Consider the following 13,875-nt stretch of genomic DNA (forward strand, 5'->3'; position numbering starts at 1 on the left):
AGCGTGCAGGCGACTGAGATGAGCTGTTCCTGCAAGCATGACGGTGAGCCAACAGCAATGAGTGTTAAACAGAGGTTCAGGAGAGGGTTTGGTTGCCAGTAAATAACACAGCTGGTGCTGGAACAGAGTCTTCTAGCTTCTGAGGTGCTGTGAGTTTCATTAGCATACACCTCCCTATTCCGGAAGCAGCTTCCATAGTGCCCGATGGGACAGAAGTGCCTGTCGTTGCCAATTCAGCAATGCGCTCGATAACTATCCTCCAACATCACGTTTTCTGATAGTAAAAAAACACCAAAGCCCCAAATCCCTCGCTTTCAAGGAAGCTTTCCTTTATAATTAAGACGCATTGACTAAAAAGATTGCTGTGAATTTTTTTCACATCTTTTCCTTGGAGCGCGTCTCTATGGGAGCCTGTTGGGAGATGCAGGATTAGGGAGGAAACCGGATTAGCCCCTTAGGATTTCAACAATGTGGCTTTGGTTTAATATAGAAGGTTTTATTTAATATGCTGGTAGAAAAATGCGGCATTGCATAGCTGAGATCAGATTTTCCCACCCCGCTTTCTCCACAGTCCCATCGCCTCGACTTTTTCCCACTAGTGGTCTATAAATACAGAGCAGGTGCAGCGAGCTCTCCGGGATCACGCTCTGATCCGGAGCTGACAGTTCAAGCGCCGATCATTCCTCCCTCCCAAAGGGAGATGGGTTTGCACAAGCGGAGCCTCTTCCAGCTGTGGGAAGAGCTGGGTTTCGGCTCCCCGTCCTCAGAGGTCTGTGGTGTGCCTTCCCCAAGGCGGCTGCGTCGTACACCAGCCCGGGTTCACGGCCGCGAGCTTTCCCAGCCACGCCACAGGGCTGCTCTGCCCAGAGCACCTTTCTTTCCACCGCTGAAAAAACACGAATTAAAATCTACTGCTGCCTTTCTTGTTTTCCTTCCTCTTTTCCAAACCCCAGTGAATTTTTAAGCTGAGGGATTTACTCTCTAACTTGGGCTTGTCCTCTATGTATCCTCTTCTGCTGAAAAGCCATTTTCTGCTGGGGGATGCTGTTTGCTCTGCCCGTTGTACTGCTGATGGCACCGTGCCTCCGTCTCCCTGCGAGCACATCTCCCACGTGAGTTTCAGTAGCTCTGCTCTCGGCCCAAAGCCAGACTGGAGGAGCAGGAGGACACTCAGCCCCCAGCCCTTCTCTCCGCACACGACTGCAAGCCCTCCAGAGCAGCTCTGTTTTTCTATTTTCCCTGGTAGGCGAGTGCCCAGTTTGAAGTCAGGGCTTCTCGACCCCCAGCCCCCTCTGGCCTCGCTGCAGCTTGGTCCTGATCCCATTGGAGAAGATGCTGGGAAGGGGTCTCTGACCTGGCAGGAGATCTGATGCTCCCTTAACACTGCCTCTGCATGTCCTGCGGTCTGTGACGCTGTGTAAGGCAGCAGAGATCTTGGCCTACTTGTACCAAAACATTCAAAAGGTTTGGCTGAGTTGTCTGAAGGTGTTAATCCAAGAGGGACAGTCAGGGCACGCTGGAGGATCACAGGCCCCAGGCTTTCCAAAGCGAATGAAGATTTGAGCCTAACCCAACACGTGAGTTTGATACCGTGGAGGTAACAACCCAGAAGGGTTCAGCTGACTGTTCCTTAGCATCCCGTCAGCAAGCCCTAATTAGATGTTGAGCAGGATCCTAGAAGCAGTTGAGACAAAAAAATCTTCCCCGTGCAGCAAGAAGGAGGCACCAAAGGAGACAAAGCCAGCCCCTCCAGTTTTGCCAAGCTGCTGCTTTGTGCAGCTCCTTTAGTCCACGCTGCACTTGACAGCAAAGACAAGAGACAAAACCCAGCTGTTCTCTGCGAGACCAAAGCAAAATGGCACGCGGCGAGGCTGGATGAGAGCATGGGGAGGTGCAGGTGCAGAGGCTCTGCTACAACCAACGTGATTTATGGTGGTACCGGCAGCAGGGTTGCTGCTGCTCTGGGTAGGGCAGCTGTCATTTATTTCTGTCCGCAGCGCAAGCATTTCTCTGCTCCCATGCCCAGCCTGGCCTGCGGGGAAGGGTATTTCATAATTCCTGGCCGTGATGTCACCTGGCTGCGGTGACACCGCGAGGCACAGGGCAGCAAGAGTGAAACCAGGGAGCGCCTCCGAAAGGCAGGAAGGGAGCAGGCTGCGCTGGGAGCTCTGTCAGCTGATTTCTCCCACAGCAGCGCGGGCTTGGCTGCCAAAAAAGTGTCGCAACAGACGAGGAGAGGGAGATGTGCATCTCCCACTAGAGATGGGAGCAGGGGGGCTGTGGAAAAGAGCAGGGAATGTGAGACATCCTGCAAAAGGGCTTTTTGTTTTGTTACGTCGATGAATTGGATGCAGTTTTGTATTGGCAGGTGCTTGACTGTACCTAGCATTAGACCTAAATTCTCTTAAAAATTAGGTTCAGAAGGGTCAGGGCACTCATGCTAAGAATTTCCAAAGTTTTAGGCTTTTCAGATCAGAGAATCTACATTGGGATTCCCAGCTAAAAGCTCGTTACAGAGTGAGTGCTGGGCACGTGGCTACAGGTCAGGACATGGGTTAGCCACATATTCAAGGCTCTCCTGGTTATCAGTGAATGGGGGCTGGCCGGAGCTGCAGTGCCATTTAAGACAGGTAGTGGTAAAAACCTTCCTCTGTTGGAAATCAGAGGGGAAGACTTAGGTGGCCAGAGCATGGAGGGCAAAGCAAGAAGGAAAATTTGCAGCCTTCAGGGTTTCTGAGTGAGTGAGCAGGTATGGGGACTGTGCATCGACAGCATGGTATGGGCAAGCTGGAGGCGAGGAGATAAAGGCTGTTTGACATCTCTAAATCCAAGGTGGACAACAACTTGAATCCATCCTAAAGCTTAACTAAACGCTGGGAAGTAGGGAGTGAAGGACGATGCAACCTTTCAGGTCCCCTGAAAGGGGGGGCGTACGAGGGTCTCCAAGCAGTGGCGCACTCTCAAGGTGCAGGTTGAGCTACCATCACTGCATAAACAGTTAAACAAGCAGGCAGAGCAGAGACTGTGCAGGAGCAGGGTGAACCAGGAGGCTCGCACTTCCCGTGGCTGCAGAGAAGCACCGGGTCTTGGCAGCCCCTCCAGCTTCAAACCACTTGGACCCGCTTCCCTCCTCCCAGCTGGTTCCCCAAAGAGGAGTGCCACCAAAACCACCGCCGGGAGGACCAGCTCCGTCTCCTATCCGTGGAGCCCGTTGCCTCACCTTGGAGGAATGCGTTCGCTTCATAACCAAGATAAACGGCCTGCTGTTTAACTGGAGCTTGTGCTGCAAACACCAAGCTCTCGCTTCGGGACGAGCGCTTGGCATGCCTCCTGCTTCCCTGCTGCCTGCCGGGCGGGACGGTGCCTCGCTCCGCCGAAGCAGGGTCTGCTCTGCCGAGGGTGGATTTATTATTGGTGACTGGCCTCTGCTGTTGGCTCGATGATTTCTGCTCTGATCTCAGAGGATAACTCTCTCCTAGCCTGGTCTCTGAGGGAACTCGCATTCCTTTCTTATCTCCCACCAGCATGAGTTATGCTCTCAAAAATTAGTCCTTATTTATTAGCGTAGCCCAGCCAAAAGCCATCTCCAGGATTTTCAGTTGCATGTGCAAAAAAAATCCACCTCCCTTTTCTTGCTCCCCTGGAGAGATTCATTAGGAATAACCTCACCTTTCGGGGAATCAGATGTTCCTTCAAGGATGTTGACTTCCATGGGGTTTGGAGGCAGTGTCCCAGGGAAACACTGAGGTTAGTGCGTTCAGCTCATCTGTTTTCACTTAACGCAAGAGACCCTGGAGAGCTGCAAAATAAACACAAGGGCCCTGATTTCTCCTTTCAACTGTAAACTGAGGCACCAAAGCAAGGATCCTAGTCATTGTGCACTTTTTTTTCCCTCCAGATTCAAAACAATCTGGAAAAATGTATAACCCGGTGCCGCTCGTGGTGCTTCCTCAGCTGAAGAGAGGAGCGTGGAGCCTGAGTGCAGCCGCCCAGCGAAGCATCTGCCTCGTCCCCGTGCGCAGGAGCGAGACAGACGTGAAGCCGTAATAAAGCTAATGGAAGACCCAGCTGGACAAGGACAACTTTGGCTTGGGTTGAAAGTCGGAGGAAGCCTCTGTGCTGCTGATGCACAGAGGTAAAGAATTACAAAGGCAATGGGAGGGACCGCAGTGAGCAGGAAAAGGACAGAAGGGCACTGAGGAGGATCGGATATATCGTGCTATCACGTAGCTCGAGAGAGATGCAATATCAGCAGCTCCCGAAGCCACCGGAGACCAAGAAACCGCTAGAAAGAAACGTCGGTGCGGAGGTAGTTACACAGTGCAATTAATAAAACCTGACAAAGGCCCGGTTGCTGCCGCAGGCCAGCAAGGCTCTGCTAGTGCAGGATCGATGTCTGGGCTCAGCAGTGACACAGGACTGGAGCGGTCAGAGAACTGACACCAGCACGGGGGTGCAGCCGGGCATCTGCTTCCCATCTCTTTTTGCCCTGTGCTAGCGTAACCCCATCACTTTGGGGGAAACTGCTGCTTTGTGTATGCAGTTGCCTCCTAAAACAGGATCAGGCCCTGACCTCAGCACACCGAGCCCTCGGGGGACCTGGCACGTCCCTGGTCATGTCCCCTGCTGACAGCCCCACGAGGGCTGGGTGGGTTTCCTCGCCCGTGGCTCTCCCCGGGGACTCGAGTGCTGGACCCACATCGTCCCTGGGGGAAACCTTCCTGGGGAGAGAGGAGAACCGAGGGCAGAGGTGTTGACTGGTTTCAGAAAGTGAAGGGGAAGAAAAAAAAAACAACCCCTGAGCTGCCAACAACTGTAAAACCCAGATTATTTGACCCGCACTTCACAGACAAGACATTTTTGATTCCAGTGCAAAGGAATATGGGCAAGACATCAAGTTACAAGCCAGAAATATCATGTAACCGGTAATGGCCCTTTATTGACATAGGAAGTGGGATGGTTTTGATAAAAATAAGAGCCCACACAAATGATTTTCTGTGCATACAATTCACAAGGAAACTCTTTGAGGACTTTTTTGAAGGAATGTGGTTATTATTTTTCCCCGTGTTCGTTTTGCTTGTTCCATTATAGAACAGAAAAGGAGTCGGTGGCAGGAGGAGATGGAGCTTTCCCCCGCGCTCAAGGAGTCCATGCAGTGGGTGTGCCCTATGGCTTTTCCCTGAAACTGCCTGCCAGGAGCCTGGGCAAGGTGTGAGCGGTAGGGATTGCTTCTCCCTGTGCCGAGAAGCACTTGAAACAAGTCTGCACATACATCGCGTTTTGGGCCAGTTTTCAGACTTAGTCCTCTCTGTCCGCGGTCAGTGTTTATTGGGACAAAAATGCAAGTGACCTACTTCACTGCTTACAGATAGAACTACAAATAGGTTCAGTTTTTGGGATGTTTTTAGCAACATCTGTGTTTCAGAGGAGGCTGCACTGAAGAATTTGAGATGCTGATATGCTTCCTCCGTAGTGCATTGCCCAGCTGACTTTTCAGGTTGCATCCTGGGGGGCAAAGAAAGGTGCCCATGCTTCGCCCTCTCTCCTTGCTCTTTAGTAGCTTCCAGTGATTTCCATGCCAAAGCCACGTCCCACCGAGCTGTCGGCGTTCCTCACCCTGGGAGGAAATAGCAATCGAGCACCCCGTGGCCCTGGGGTTGCTGAACCCAGCAGTCCCATTTTTGTGGTGTGTCATTGCTGCCAGTTCTCTTCACCTAGTTTGAAACCAAATGGTTCGTGAAGACCTACATTAATTTGGGGGGGACGGGGACTGAAGTGTCATTAAACATGATTAATCTCTCGCTGTTGCCAGCCCTGCAGTAATTTCTGGAGTGTTATGGCTGCATTTGTAGAGCGAATCCCTGAACTTTTTGCAGACCTGTGGCCAGACCAGCACCAGGCTCCCAGCATTGTTTGTGTTCAGTTTCCTTAGTTTGCATTTTTGTTGTTGTTTTTGGGAAGGAGGATGTAGAAGTAAGAAATATGGGGGAAAGGTAAACAGGCCTGCGCTGGATTTGTGCTCCCTAGTTGTTTGAATGTGTGATGTTAGGAAAAAAAGTAAACTTTGAGTACCTTTATCTGAAAGTTTACAAATACAAATAAAAGCCCTACACAGAAATTTAGTACATGATGAAAGATTCAAATATACACAAGGAGAGTGTTTATTTGAACGGTCTTTCGGTTCCTCTGTTCGTATTCTGCAGTGGCTGTTTCATTGTAGGAGGTCCAAAAAGTTAATTCACCAAAATAAGTGCAGTTTTGGAAACAGCAGGGAGGAGAGACTATTCGTGGGTCTGGTTTTTGGTTTCTTTATTCGTTTTTTGGAAAACGTTTGTTTTGGCTTGAGCCAAACCAAGCTTTTCCTGAGATCTTCGTTTACCCAGCTCCAATGCACAGCCACGTACCAGGCCAAGCCCTGTGAATTTCTGAGGCTCTTTTTTTTTTTTTTTCCAGAGCTGTTTTCCTCTCCAGACCTCCCGAAGCGCCTGCGCTGCAGCGCGGGGTCTGACCACGGACAGGTTCCCCACGGTTCTGCCGGGCTTGGACAGGGTGTGCAAAACTCCCCCGTATCTGCTGGAAGCGCTTTCCCCTCGCTTAAACCTCTGCTGCGTGTAAATGCACGGGCCTTCGAGATCATGCTGAGCTTTCACAGACGGGCTGGGAAGAGCCAGCGCCGCGAAGTTAAAGGCAGTCAAAGTGGAGTTAGAGAAGGAAGAGTTGCCTCGACAGGGAGGGGGTTGTCAGCTGCAGGAACCGTGCCAGCGCGATGCTGGGTAGTGGTGTGCTTCAGAGACATCCCACCAGGTCTGCGTGCAAAAAGACTGTGCCTTTGTAAAAGGATGCGCTGGTAGGTGTCTGGGTCGAAGTGCCTTCACGCAGGGTGTGCGCCATCCTGCTGCTGCGCCCCGTGCCAAATCACGGGGCAGCCTCAGGGGCTGACACGTGCCCCAGCCCTAGGCATCCTCTGCACAGTGCCCGCACCCCTCCCTGCCTGCAGGGACTGCCTACTACTAATGAGGCGTGTAATATTTGTAATATTTCCCATTCCACTTGCTCTCAGCTGCCTCCAGTTCCCGTCTTTTGCACCTATTGTAAGGGGCTGCCCTGCAGCTGGCGTTATGCTGCCATCCCGACACGCCTGAGCCTTTCACCGCTTTCCTCCACTCGCTTCTCTCCCTCCCCACCGAGCTGTTCATGCCCTGAGAGGTGTCAGGATTTAAGACCACCTCCTGCAGCTTCAAGGGCCACCTCTGCTTTCCTTTGGCCCTGCAGCCCGCTGTGTCCTGGGGCGGCCGGGGAGAGGGGACGGGCTGCGTGTGACATTATGAGACACCTCCACGGGGAAGCAGCAGGGGCTGTGGATCTGTAGAGTAAAGAGAGCAAGGGCCAGGAGCCAAAATGCTTGTGTCACTTGCAAGAGCCAGGGCCAGGAGCTGGGCTTAGCGGCACAAGTCTTTCCATTGCCGGTGACTCACTTGCTGACATTTTTTGGCTTCCCTGTGGGGCTGGAATGGGCCGAGGGAGAAGCCAAGGAGCTGCCCCACGGAGCATCACGGGGTGTCCGATCCCGTCTGCCCCACAGCGAGGGGCTTGGTCCAGCACCGGGACATCCAGGCACTGCCTTACTGATGGCAATGGCTTTGGGTTACATCTGGGAAAAAGATGAAAGGGCGGTTTCTTGTTCGCCGTGAGAAACTGGGAATTGTTAGAAGCAGCATCCGCAAGGAAAAAGTTAAAATACGCCGCTCGAGAAATCTGAAAAATTTCCAACAATTTCCCTTTTAAGTATTACAGATGTCTTTCCTACCTTCCTCAAGTTGGCATACATGACAATTCTCTGCATTTTCTCTTTTCTTTGTATCTCTGTTGCTGTTCTGTGTTCCAGCGGGATAATATTGAATATGGCATCTAAGAATTGGCTCCTAACTTAACAGCACTGATTGCGTTTGCATATGCAGAAAGAGAAATTGTTTAGGCTAGCCATGTTCCAGCAGAATTTCATTTAATAGCATCTGAAAAGGTTAAATGCAGCTTGGCTAGGCAAGGTTATTTTTAATGCTGCGCTCATCAGCGTGCCTCCTGAGGTTGTGCCTTCCCATCAGCGGGTGCCCTGGTTGGGCATGTTTAATACCTGCCGAGCTTGGGTTTTAAAGGGTAAGGAAATTAGGAGTATTTTTTTCACACTTTGAAAATAAGCTTAAAAAAAATCGTGCCCTTTGGTCTAGGTTTCTTGGATTTTTAAGTAAGGAGTTGAAAGAATTGAACTATTGAACAAACTCATGTTTGTTTTGGTACAAAATACCACATTTCTTATTTTTCAACAACAGGCACGCTTTCAGGTCTGGTGTTGCTGAAAAGGAGTTTTCCCTTTTCAAAGTCTCTTTCCGATTTGTTTTCCACACGGAGGAAACGAAGAGAAGGGGGAGGAAAAAAAACACAAATTGGCGGAACTGGTAGAAGTACTATTTCTGTAGGGGAGGGGAAAACACAAGATTTTGACCCAAGTGAAAATTCACCTTTGGAAACCTCCCGCAAGCCAGCAGTGCCTGCGTTCCCCAGGTGGCAGTGGCCGTGGCTGCTCCCCGTGTCATCCCTCCGGTCGTTCCTTTGCCGACATCTGGTCCGCAGCCTCTGAAGTCAACAGAAGTCTTGCCATTAATTTCCGAGGCTTTCAGATAATGTTCTGTACGCATGCAAACTAACGTGATCGTTAAATATCCTGTTAAGTCTGCTTGGCTTTTTCCATCAAACGTGTCATTTAAATAACCTAATTAAATGAGGTCCTTTCATTTTAGATGATGTTTAGATGATGCATATAATTGCCCTGAAAGCGCAGTCGTCCAGCTGGCAGAGCGGTTATAGAAGATGTAAAACATTTTTAATAAAAACAAGACCCTCCTCGGATTTGGACTCGATCGCAGAGATGGGAGGCCAGCGCCTTGCACGTGGTTAAAACCAGCCGCGGGCGTCGTGGAGTTATCAGGGATGCTCTGATGGCAGAAATCCCTCTCTGAGCGTTCGTCTCTACCTTTGGCTTGTTGCACTGCCCGGAGTTAGGACGGGTGGGATGTTAGGGGTCTGCTCTGGGAGGGGTGCGGGACATCTCGGTGCGGGACAACCTGGGAACGGATCGGCCCTGCTGCTTTTGCACCTCCTGCCTGAAGCGATGGGGGAGCCCTATGGTCCTCCTTGCCCAGCTGTGTTGGAAAGTCTTTCTGGGACGCAGGGGCTGCCCAGGTGTCAGCCTGCTCCTGGGGACACAGCCTGCACGAGGAGGACAGGCTCCGGCTCCTCGCAGCATCCCGCCGCCTGTCTCGGCTCCTTCCCTCCATCCCCTCCGCTGCATCCATCTGCGGGGCAGCGAGGAGCAGCTCCCTCTGTAAGACAGGAGTGTCTCTGGGACGGGGCCAGCTCCATGTGTATAATATTTCCATTAACTCAAGGAGCGAAACTCCTGGGCTCGGGGCCCGGGCCGCGCTGGAGAGGCAGCGGAGCAGCAGTAATGGTGCTCGTACATCACCCGGCCGTCAGCGAGCGCCCAGGAGGACGGCGAGACCCCAGCGTGGAGGCTCACACCCGCTTTGATAGCGGCTCCTAGGACAGCATCGCCCAGCCTGGGCTTTTCCTGAGCTCGCTGCGGGGGCCGGGGGCTGTGCTAGGTTTGCTCCGTGAGCAATGCTCGGTGCTGCCAGCCTCCGGCACAGGGGAGGCACCTGCTGCTGGGGGAGCTCCCCTCGCTTCATTGCCGGCACGGTGCGGAGGTGACCGCAGCTCCCCGGCGTGGCTGGATTAGCTCCGAAGCTGCTTCTCCCGGGTGTGTGCGGAGAACGCACATCTGGTCAGCAGGGACACGCGTTTCCGAGACCCCCTCTTCTGCACCAGGAGCCTGTCCCAGCCGGAGCCAGGAATCCCTCGCCCTGGAGACTTGCGGCACTGACACATCCACTCTGGCCACAACAGAGCAAATTCTTCTTTTTTTATCCCGCTCCAAGCCAGAAAGCGCTCAGCATTTCGAATGAGATTTTCCAAAGGGTTCGGGCCACGTCAGGTCCTGTAGGGCTGGTGTCTCTTCCCTCCTCCCCACGTGCACCAAGCGCCTCGGCGAGCAGGGTGAGCAGCATGGGTCCCACCTCCAGCTCAAACAAGCAAGGTCCCACCCCGTTACCACCAATGAAGCTTCGAAGGGAGAAGCAATCTCCCCTCACCTGGCATGGGACTCCCCTTTCCTGCTCCGTCTCAGCCTCAACGCTGCCCACCAAGGATTGCTCCTTTCGTAAATCCTGACCTTGAACCTTCAGGCATTATTCGAACCCCCCGGTGCAGAGGCTGTAGGAAAGCGATCCGAGCAGAAACCCCCCTGTGCTGTCACTTCCACTTACGGGTCTTGGCAGTGACGATGCCGCCGTGGTGAGCACACAGGTTTTTGGCTGGGGTTGTGCTGCAGCCTGGGGGTCCCGTGTCTGGGAGAGGGAGCTGCCTCCCTCCAGCGAGGAGCTCAGAGCCCTCCAGGAAAGGATGGCCCGGACAACGCCGACGTTCCCTCGCTGCCTCTTTGTCACCTGCGTTGTTTTATTCTTCCTTGTGCCCCCTTTCTCCCACAGCACAAAAGGACCTTCTTGTACCAAAGTCTTTTTTTTTTTTCTGCATGCTTGCAGCGTGAGCAAAGCAGGAGGGGTGGGGGCAAGGAGAGGGGACTGAAAGCTTTGGGAAAAATCTCACGCAGGGCTTGGTTTACAAGGGACAGCTGAGCGTATAAACCCTGTCTCCAAAGTGGGTCGTTAGAGCTTTTCTGGCAGCGTTTCCCCCCATACCCCCCAACCTCTGGCTAGGCTGCTTCGAAGGAAAACAGGAAGGAAAGAGGCAGGGAGAGTCTTTGAACGCCCAACAATCAGATGCCAAATTCTTTTAATTTCCCGTAATAGTGAAAGCCAAAACAAAACTCACTGAGCAGAGCTGATAAACTTGGTCAAGGGGGCACGGGGGCCGTGGGGAGGTGTGGGCAAAGCGGGGCAGGTGTGATCAACATCTTGTGCATCTTGTTATTTGGTAGGGCAGATGGTCCCCAAAAGGGACACACACCCTGCTCACAAAATGAGCTGGAGGCAGGGCTGCTGGCGGATGCCAACAGGAGCTGGCGTTCCTGGCAGGTTTCTCACAACCCCTCCGTCCCCTTCGTCTTCGTGTACTTTTCTTATCAGCGGTATGGTGAAGGATCTTGACACCGGAGTAACTGGCATCACGGTACCAAAATCAGCACTTTGCGGTCTTTACAGACTACTTGCAGGCTCAGGCTGTCTGGGGAAGGACAGGGAATTGAAAATTCCAATTCTAGGATGTACAAGTCTATCACTTTCTGTAAGCCTATTCAAAAAATTCAGCAAAGTCAGCTTGCCTAGGAATAAAATTAAATAATTTTCCTTATCCTTGGTCTTTGCAAAGAAAAAGACCTGGTGTTTGCAGAGAAACCCTTCCCTTATTTTGATACTTTTTATCTCAGTCTGTTAACCTCTTAGGATAAAATTAATTTTAGGCCAGTCCAACTTTGTCATCCCAGTGTCCGTAATTAGGGAATGACGCTGAGCAGGGTGCCGTGGGGCTTGGATCCTCACCGCTGTGGTGCCCTGACCATCACCCCCACCGAATGTCTTTGAAGCAGTTATTAATACAGCAGAAAAGCTGACTTTTGATAGTTTTAACATTAACATGTTTTCATCCTGTCCCAAAGCAACCGCTAACGCTGTCAAAACAAGGCTTCTAAATCTGCCTTTCATTTGCATCCCGTTGTGTGTCTGAGCACACACAGGTATGCACGCACGCTACCTCAGCTGAGGAACAAGTGCTTATTGGAAACATGCTCGCTGAGAATTAGCAGCCCCGTACACATGTATCTCTCGTTAAACGCTACGGGGTGGAGGTAGGGATTGTTGCCTGAGGCTCTCTGCGAGATCCCTCAGCACCATATGCAATAAATATGTTTTTAATAAGCAGTCATTAATGACTGGACAATAACAGCTTTATTAAGCTTAAATTAAAGGCATATTTGGGAGCCTTAATCTGAAACTATATGGTGTAATGGAATATACTGGAATTCAGCTTTTTTTTTTTTTTTTTAAAAAAAAAAGAAGACTTTTTTCAAGCAAGTAGTTGCAAGCCATTGTGGGAAAAGGATACGTTCCCTGGAGGCCTGATCCTGCTCTGGGGTCTGCTGCTGTTTGTCTGCATGGGGCTCAGTTCAGGCTGGAATTAAGGTGGTGGGACTCCCCCTGCTTCTCGGTGCTGCTGGGGTGAGAAAGAGCTGGCCCAGGCTGCTGTGATGCTGCCTAAGATTTGTTTGCTCCGAGGCAATAGTTATTTGGGAGGTTGCTTTAGCCCTGCTAATCCTGCCCACGGAGTGAAACACTCCGAGCCCGTTCCCCTCTCTTCCCCCTGCAGGACCGAAGCAGTCCTGCTTCTCCTCCTGCCTGCGGGGCGTCGCGGGGCGATGCTAGCCCTGACCCCGCGTCGCAGCTCCATGGGTGGGCACCGCTCGCAGCCAGCCTTTTCCATGCGGCTCTCATTCGGTGTGGGGGCTGCAGCTCCCTCAGCGGTCAGATAAAGCTCCAAAGACGTTGCTGCTGCTGCTTAACCCCTGCTTACCGAAAGCACTGGGTGGCTCGCGTGCCTGAAGCTGTGCATGTCTTTGCAGGACTGGGCTGAGCTTCTGGTCCCGGTACCCCTCAGTTGTCCTCACGTTTCGGAAGGCAGGAGCCAAGGAAGCCAAAAGGAATCCCGCTCTTGATTAGATGATGATAAAACCATAGTGAAATAACAATAACACCTGGGCACAAACAGCCCAAGTACGTTAAGCACAAGGGTTCGGCTGGAAAAATCTCAGGACAACCTACAACAAAGCCCCGAGCCGCTGGAAAGCTGTTACCACAGCCCCTCCATCCCTGTTTTACCACCCCTACGTCGTCCCAGCTGCCCAGTGACTGCCGAGCTGTGTGGTTTGTGTCCTTAAACGGGTTTGTGTCCATTTTGCGCTGCTTTCCTGACATGGCTTTCTCTGGCAGGCTGGCTTTCAAGTCCGTGGTGATCCGCTCCCATCCTTCAAAGCTGCATCGATGGAGCTGACTTTGGAGATGCCCCAGTGCTGGTGAGCTCGGACCTCTGCCGTGTCTGAATTATGCCAAGGGGCATGGCAGGATTGGTGCTGTGCAGCCTCTGGCTTGCCCTGCCACCAGCAGCCCTCCTCGTCAGCCGGCTCTCCAAGCCCTTAGGCTGACCCGAGATATGACTCGGCGTTGGTATGAATCAGACCTTCCTCCAAGCCCAAAGTGTGGGACTTGCATCAGCTCTATTCCCTTAAATCCACTTAACGTGTCCCTCTGACCCGGACCCCTTGAACTCCCTGTGCTCCTCTCCCTCTGCTTTGTAATCCTCCGAGCCCCAGCTGCGTCCCCAGCCCGTGCTCGCTGCCCTCTTTCCAGCTTCTCTTACCATCTGGGCTGACCTGTCTTGTTGCTTCATTGACTCTCCAAATATTTTTTTTTTCTATTTACTTTTGAGAATTAACATCGTTCCCCGTTCTTCCTGCTCCTGCTCTTGAAGGGAATGACTGGCTTTCTCCAGCATTTTAAATACAGCTTGTACTGAAGGATATAATTCTTAAGAAACATCTCGAGCTAAGTCAGCCCAACATGGGTTGCACAAGTGTGGATCTGAATCAGATTGAGCACAGGTCTGAATCTGGTTTCATTGCTCCGCTGCTCATTCAGAGCTGATTTCATTTCTCTGCTGCTGAAATCAGTGCAGCAATGCTGTGAGATCAGGACTGGGCTGTAAAGTAGCTGTGTCCGTGCCTTGTGATGTCTCTGTCTTATGCTGGACAAAATG

The 13,875-nt window shown here is 52.0% G+C and overlaps 1 protein-coding gene across 8 annotated transcripts in view; it reads left to right on the forward strand.

Annotated features, from left to right (window-relative positions):
* The window catches only part of SNX19 (sorting nexin 19), a 111,490-nt gene that overhangs the window by 70,034 nt on the left and 27,581 nt on the right, over positions 1-13,875 (forward strand). For 2 of the 8 annotated variants that reach the window (XR_013942077.1, XM_080567939.1), the window contains one exon: positions 13,053-13,135. The exons of 3 other annotated variants lie outside the window; for them this stretch is intronic. Coding sequence is in view for 2 of the 5 variants with exons in the window: in XM_080567939.1 (XP_080424065.1) it covers positions 13,053-13,113 (61 nt within the window). In the remaining 3 variants the exon portion in view is untranslated. Of the gene's footprint in view, positions 1-3,898; positions 6,804-13,052; positions 13,136-13,875 lie in introns of those variants that run through there. 3 more of the 8 variants (XM_080567938.1, XM_080567936.1, XM_080567929.1) reach the window with 3 other exon arrangements.

The sequence above is a fragment of the Anser brachyrhynchus genome (assembly GCF_964034855.1).
Source record: "Anser brachyrhynchus genome assembly, chromosome: 25".
NCBI classification, from domain to species: domain Eukaryota; kingdom Metazoa; phylum Chordata; class Aves; order Anseriformes; family Anatidae; genus Anser; species Anser brachyrhynchus.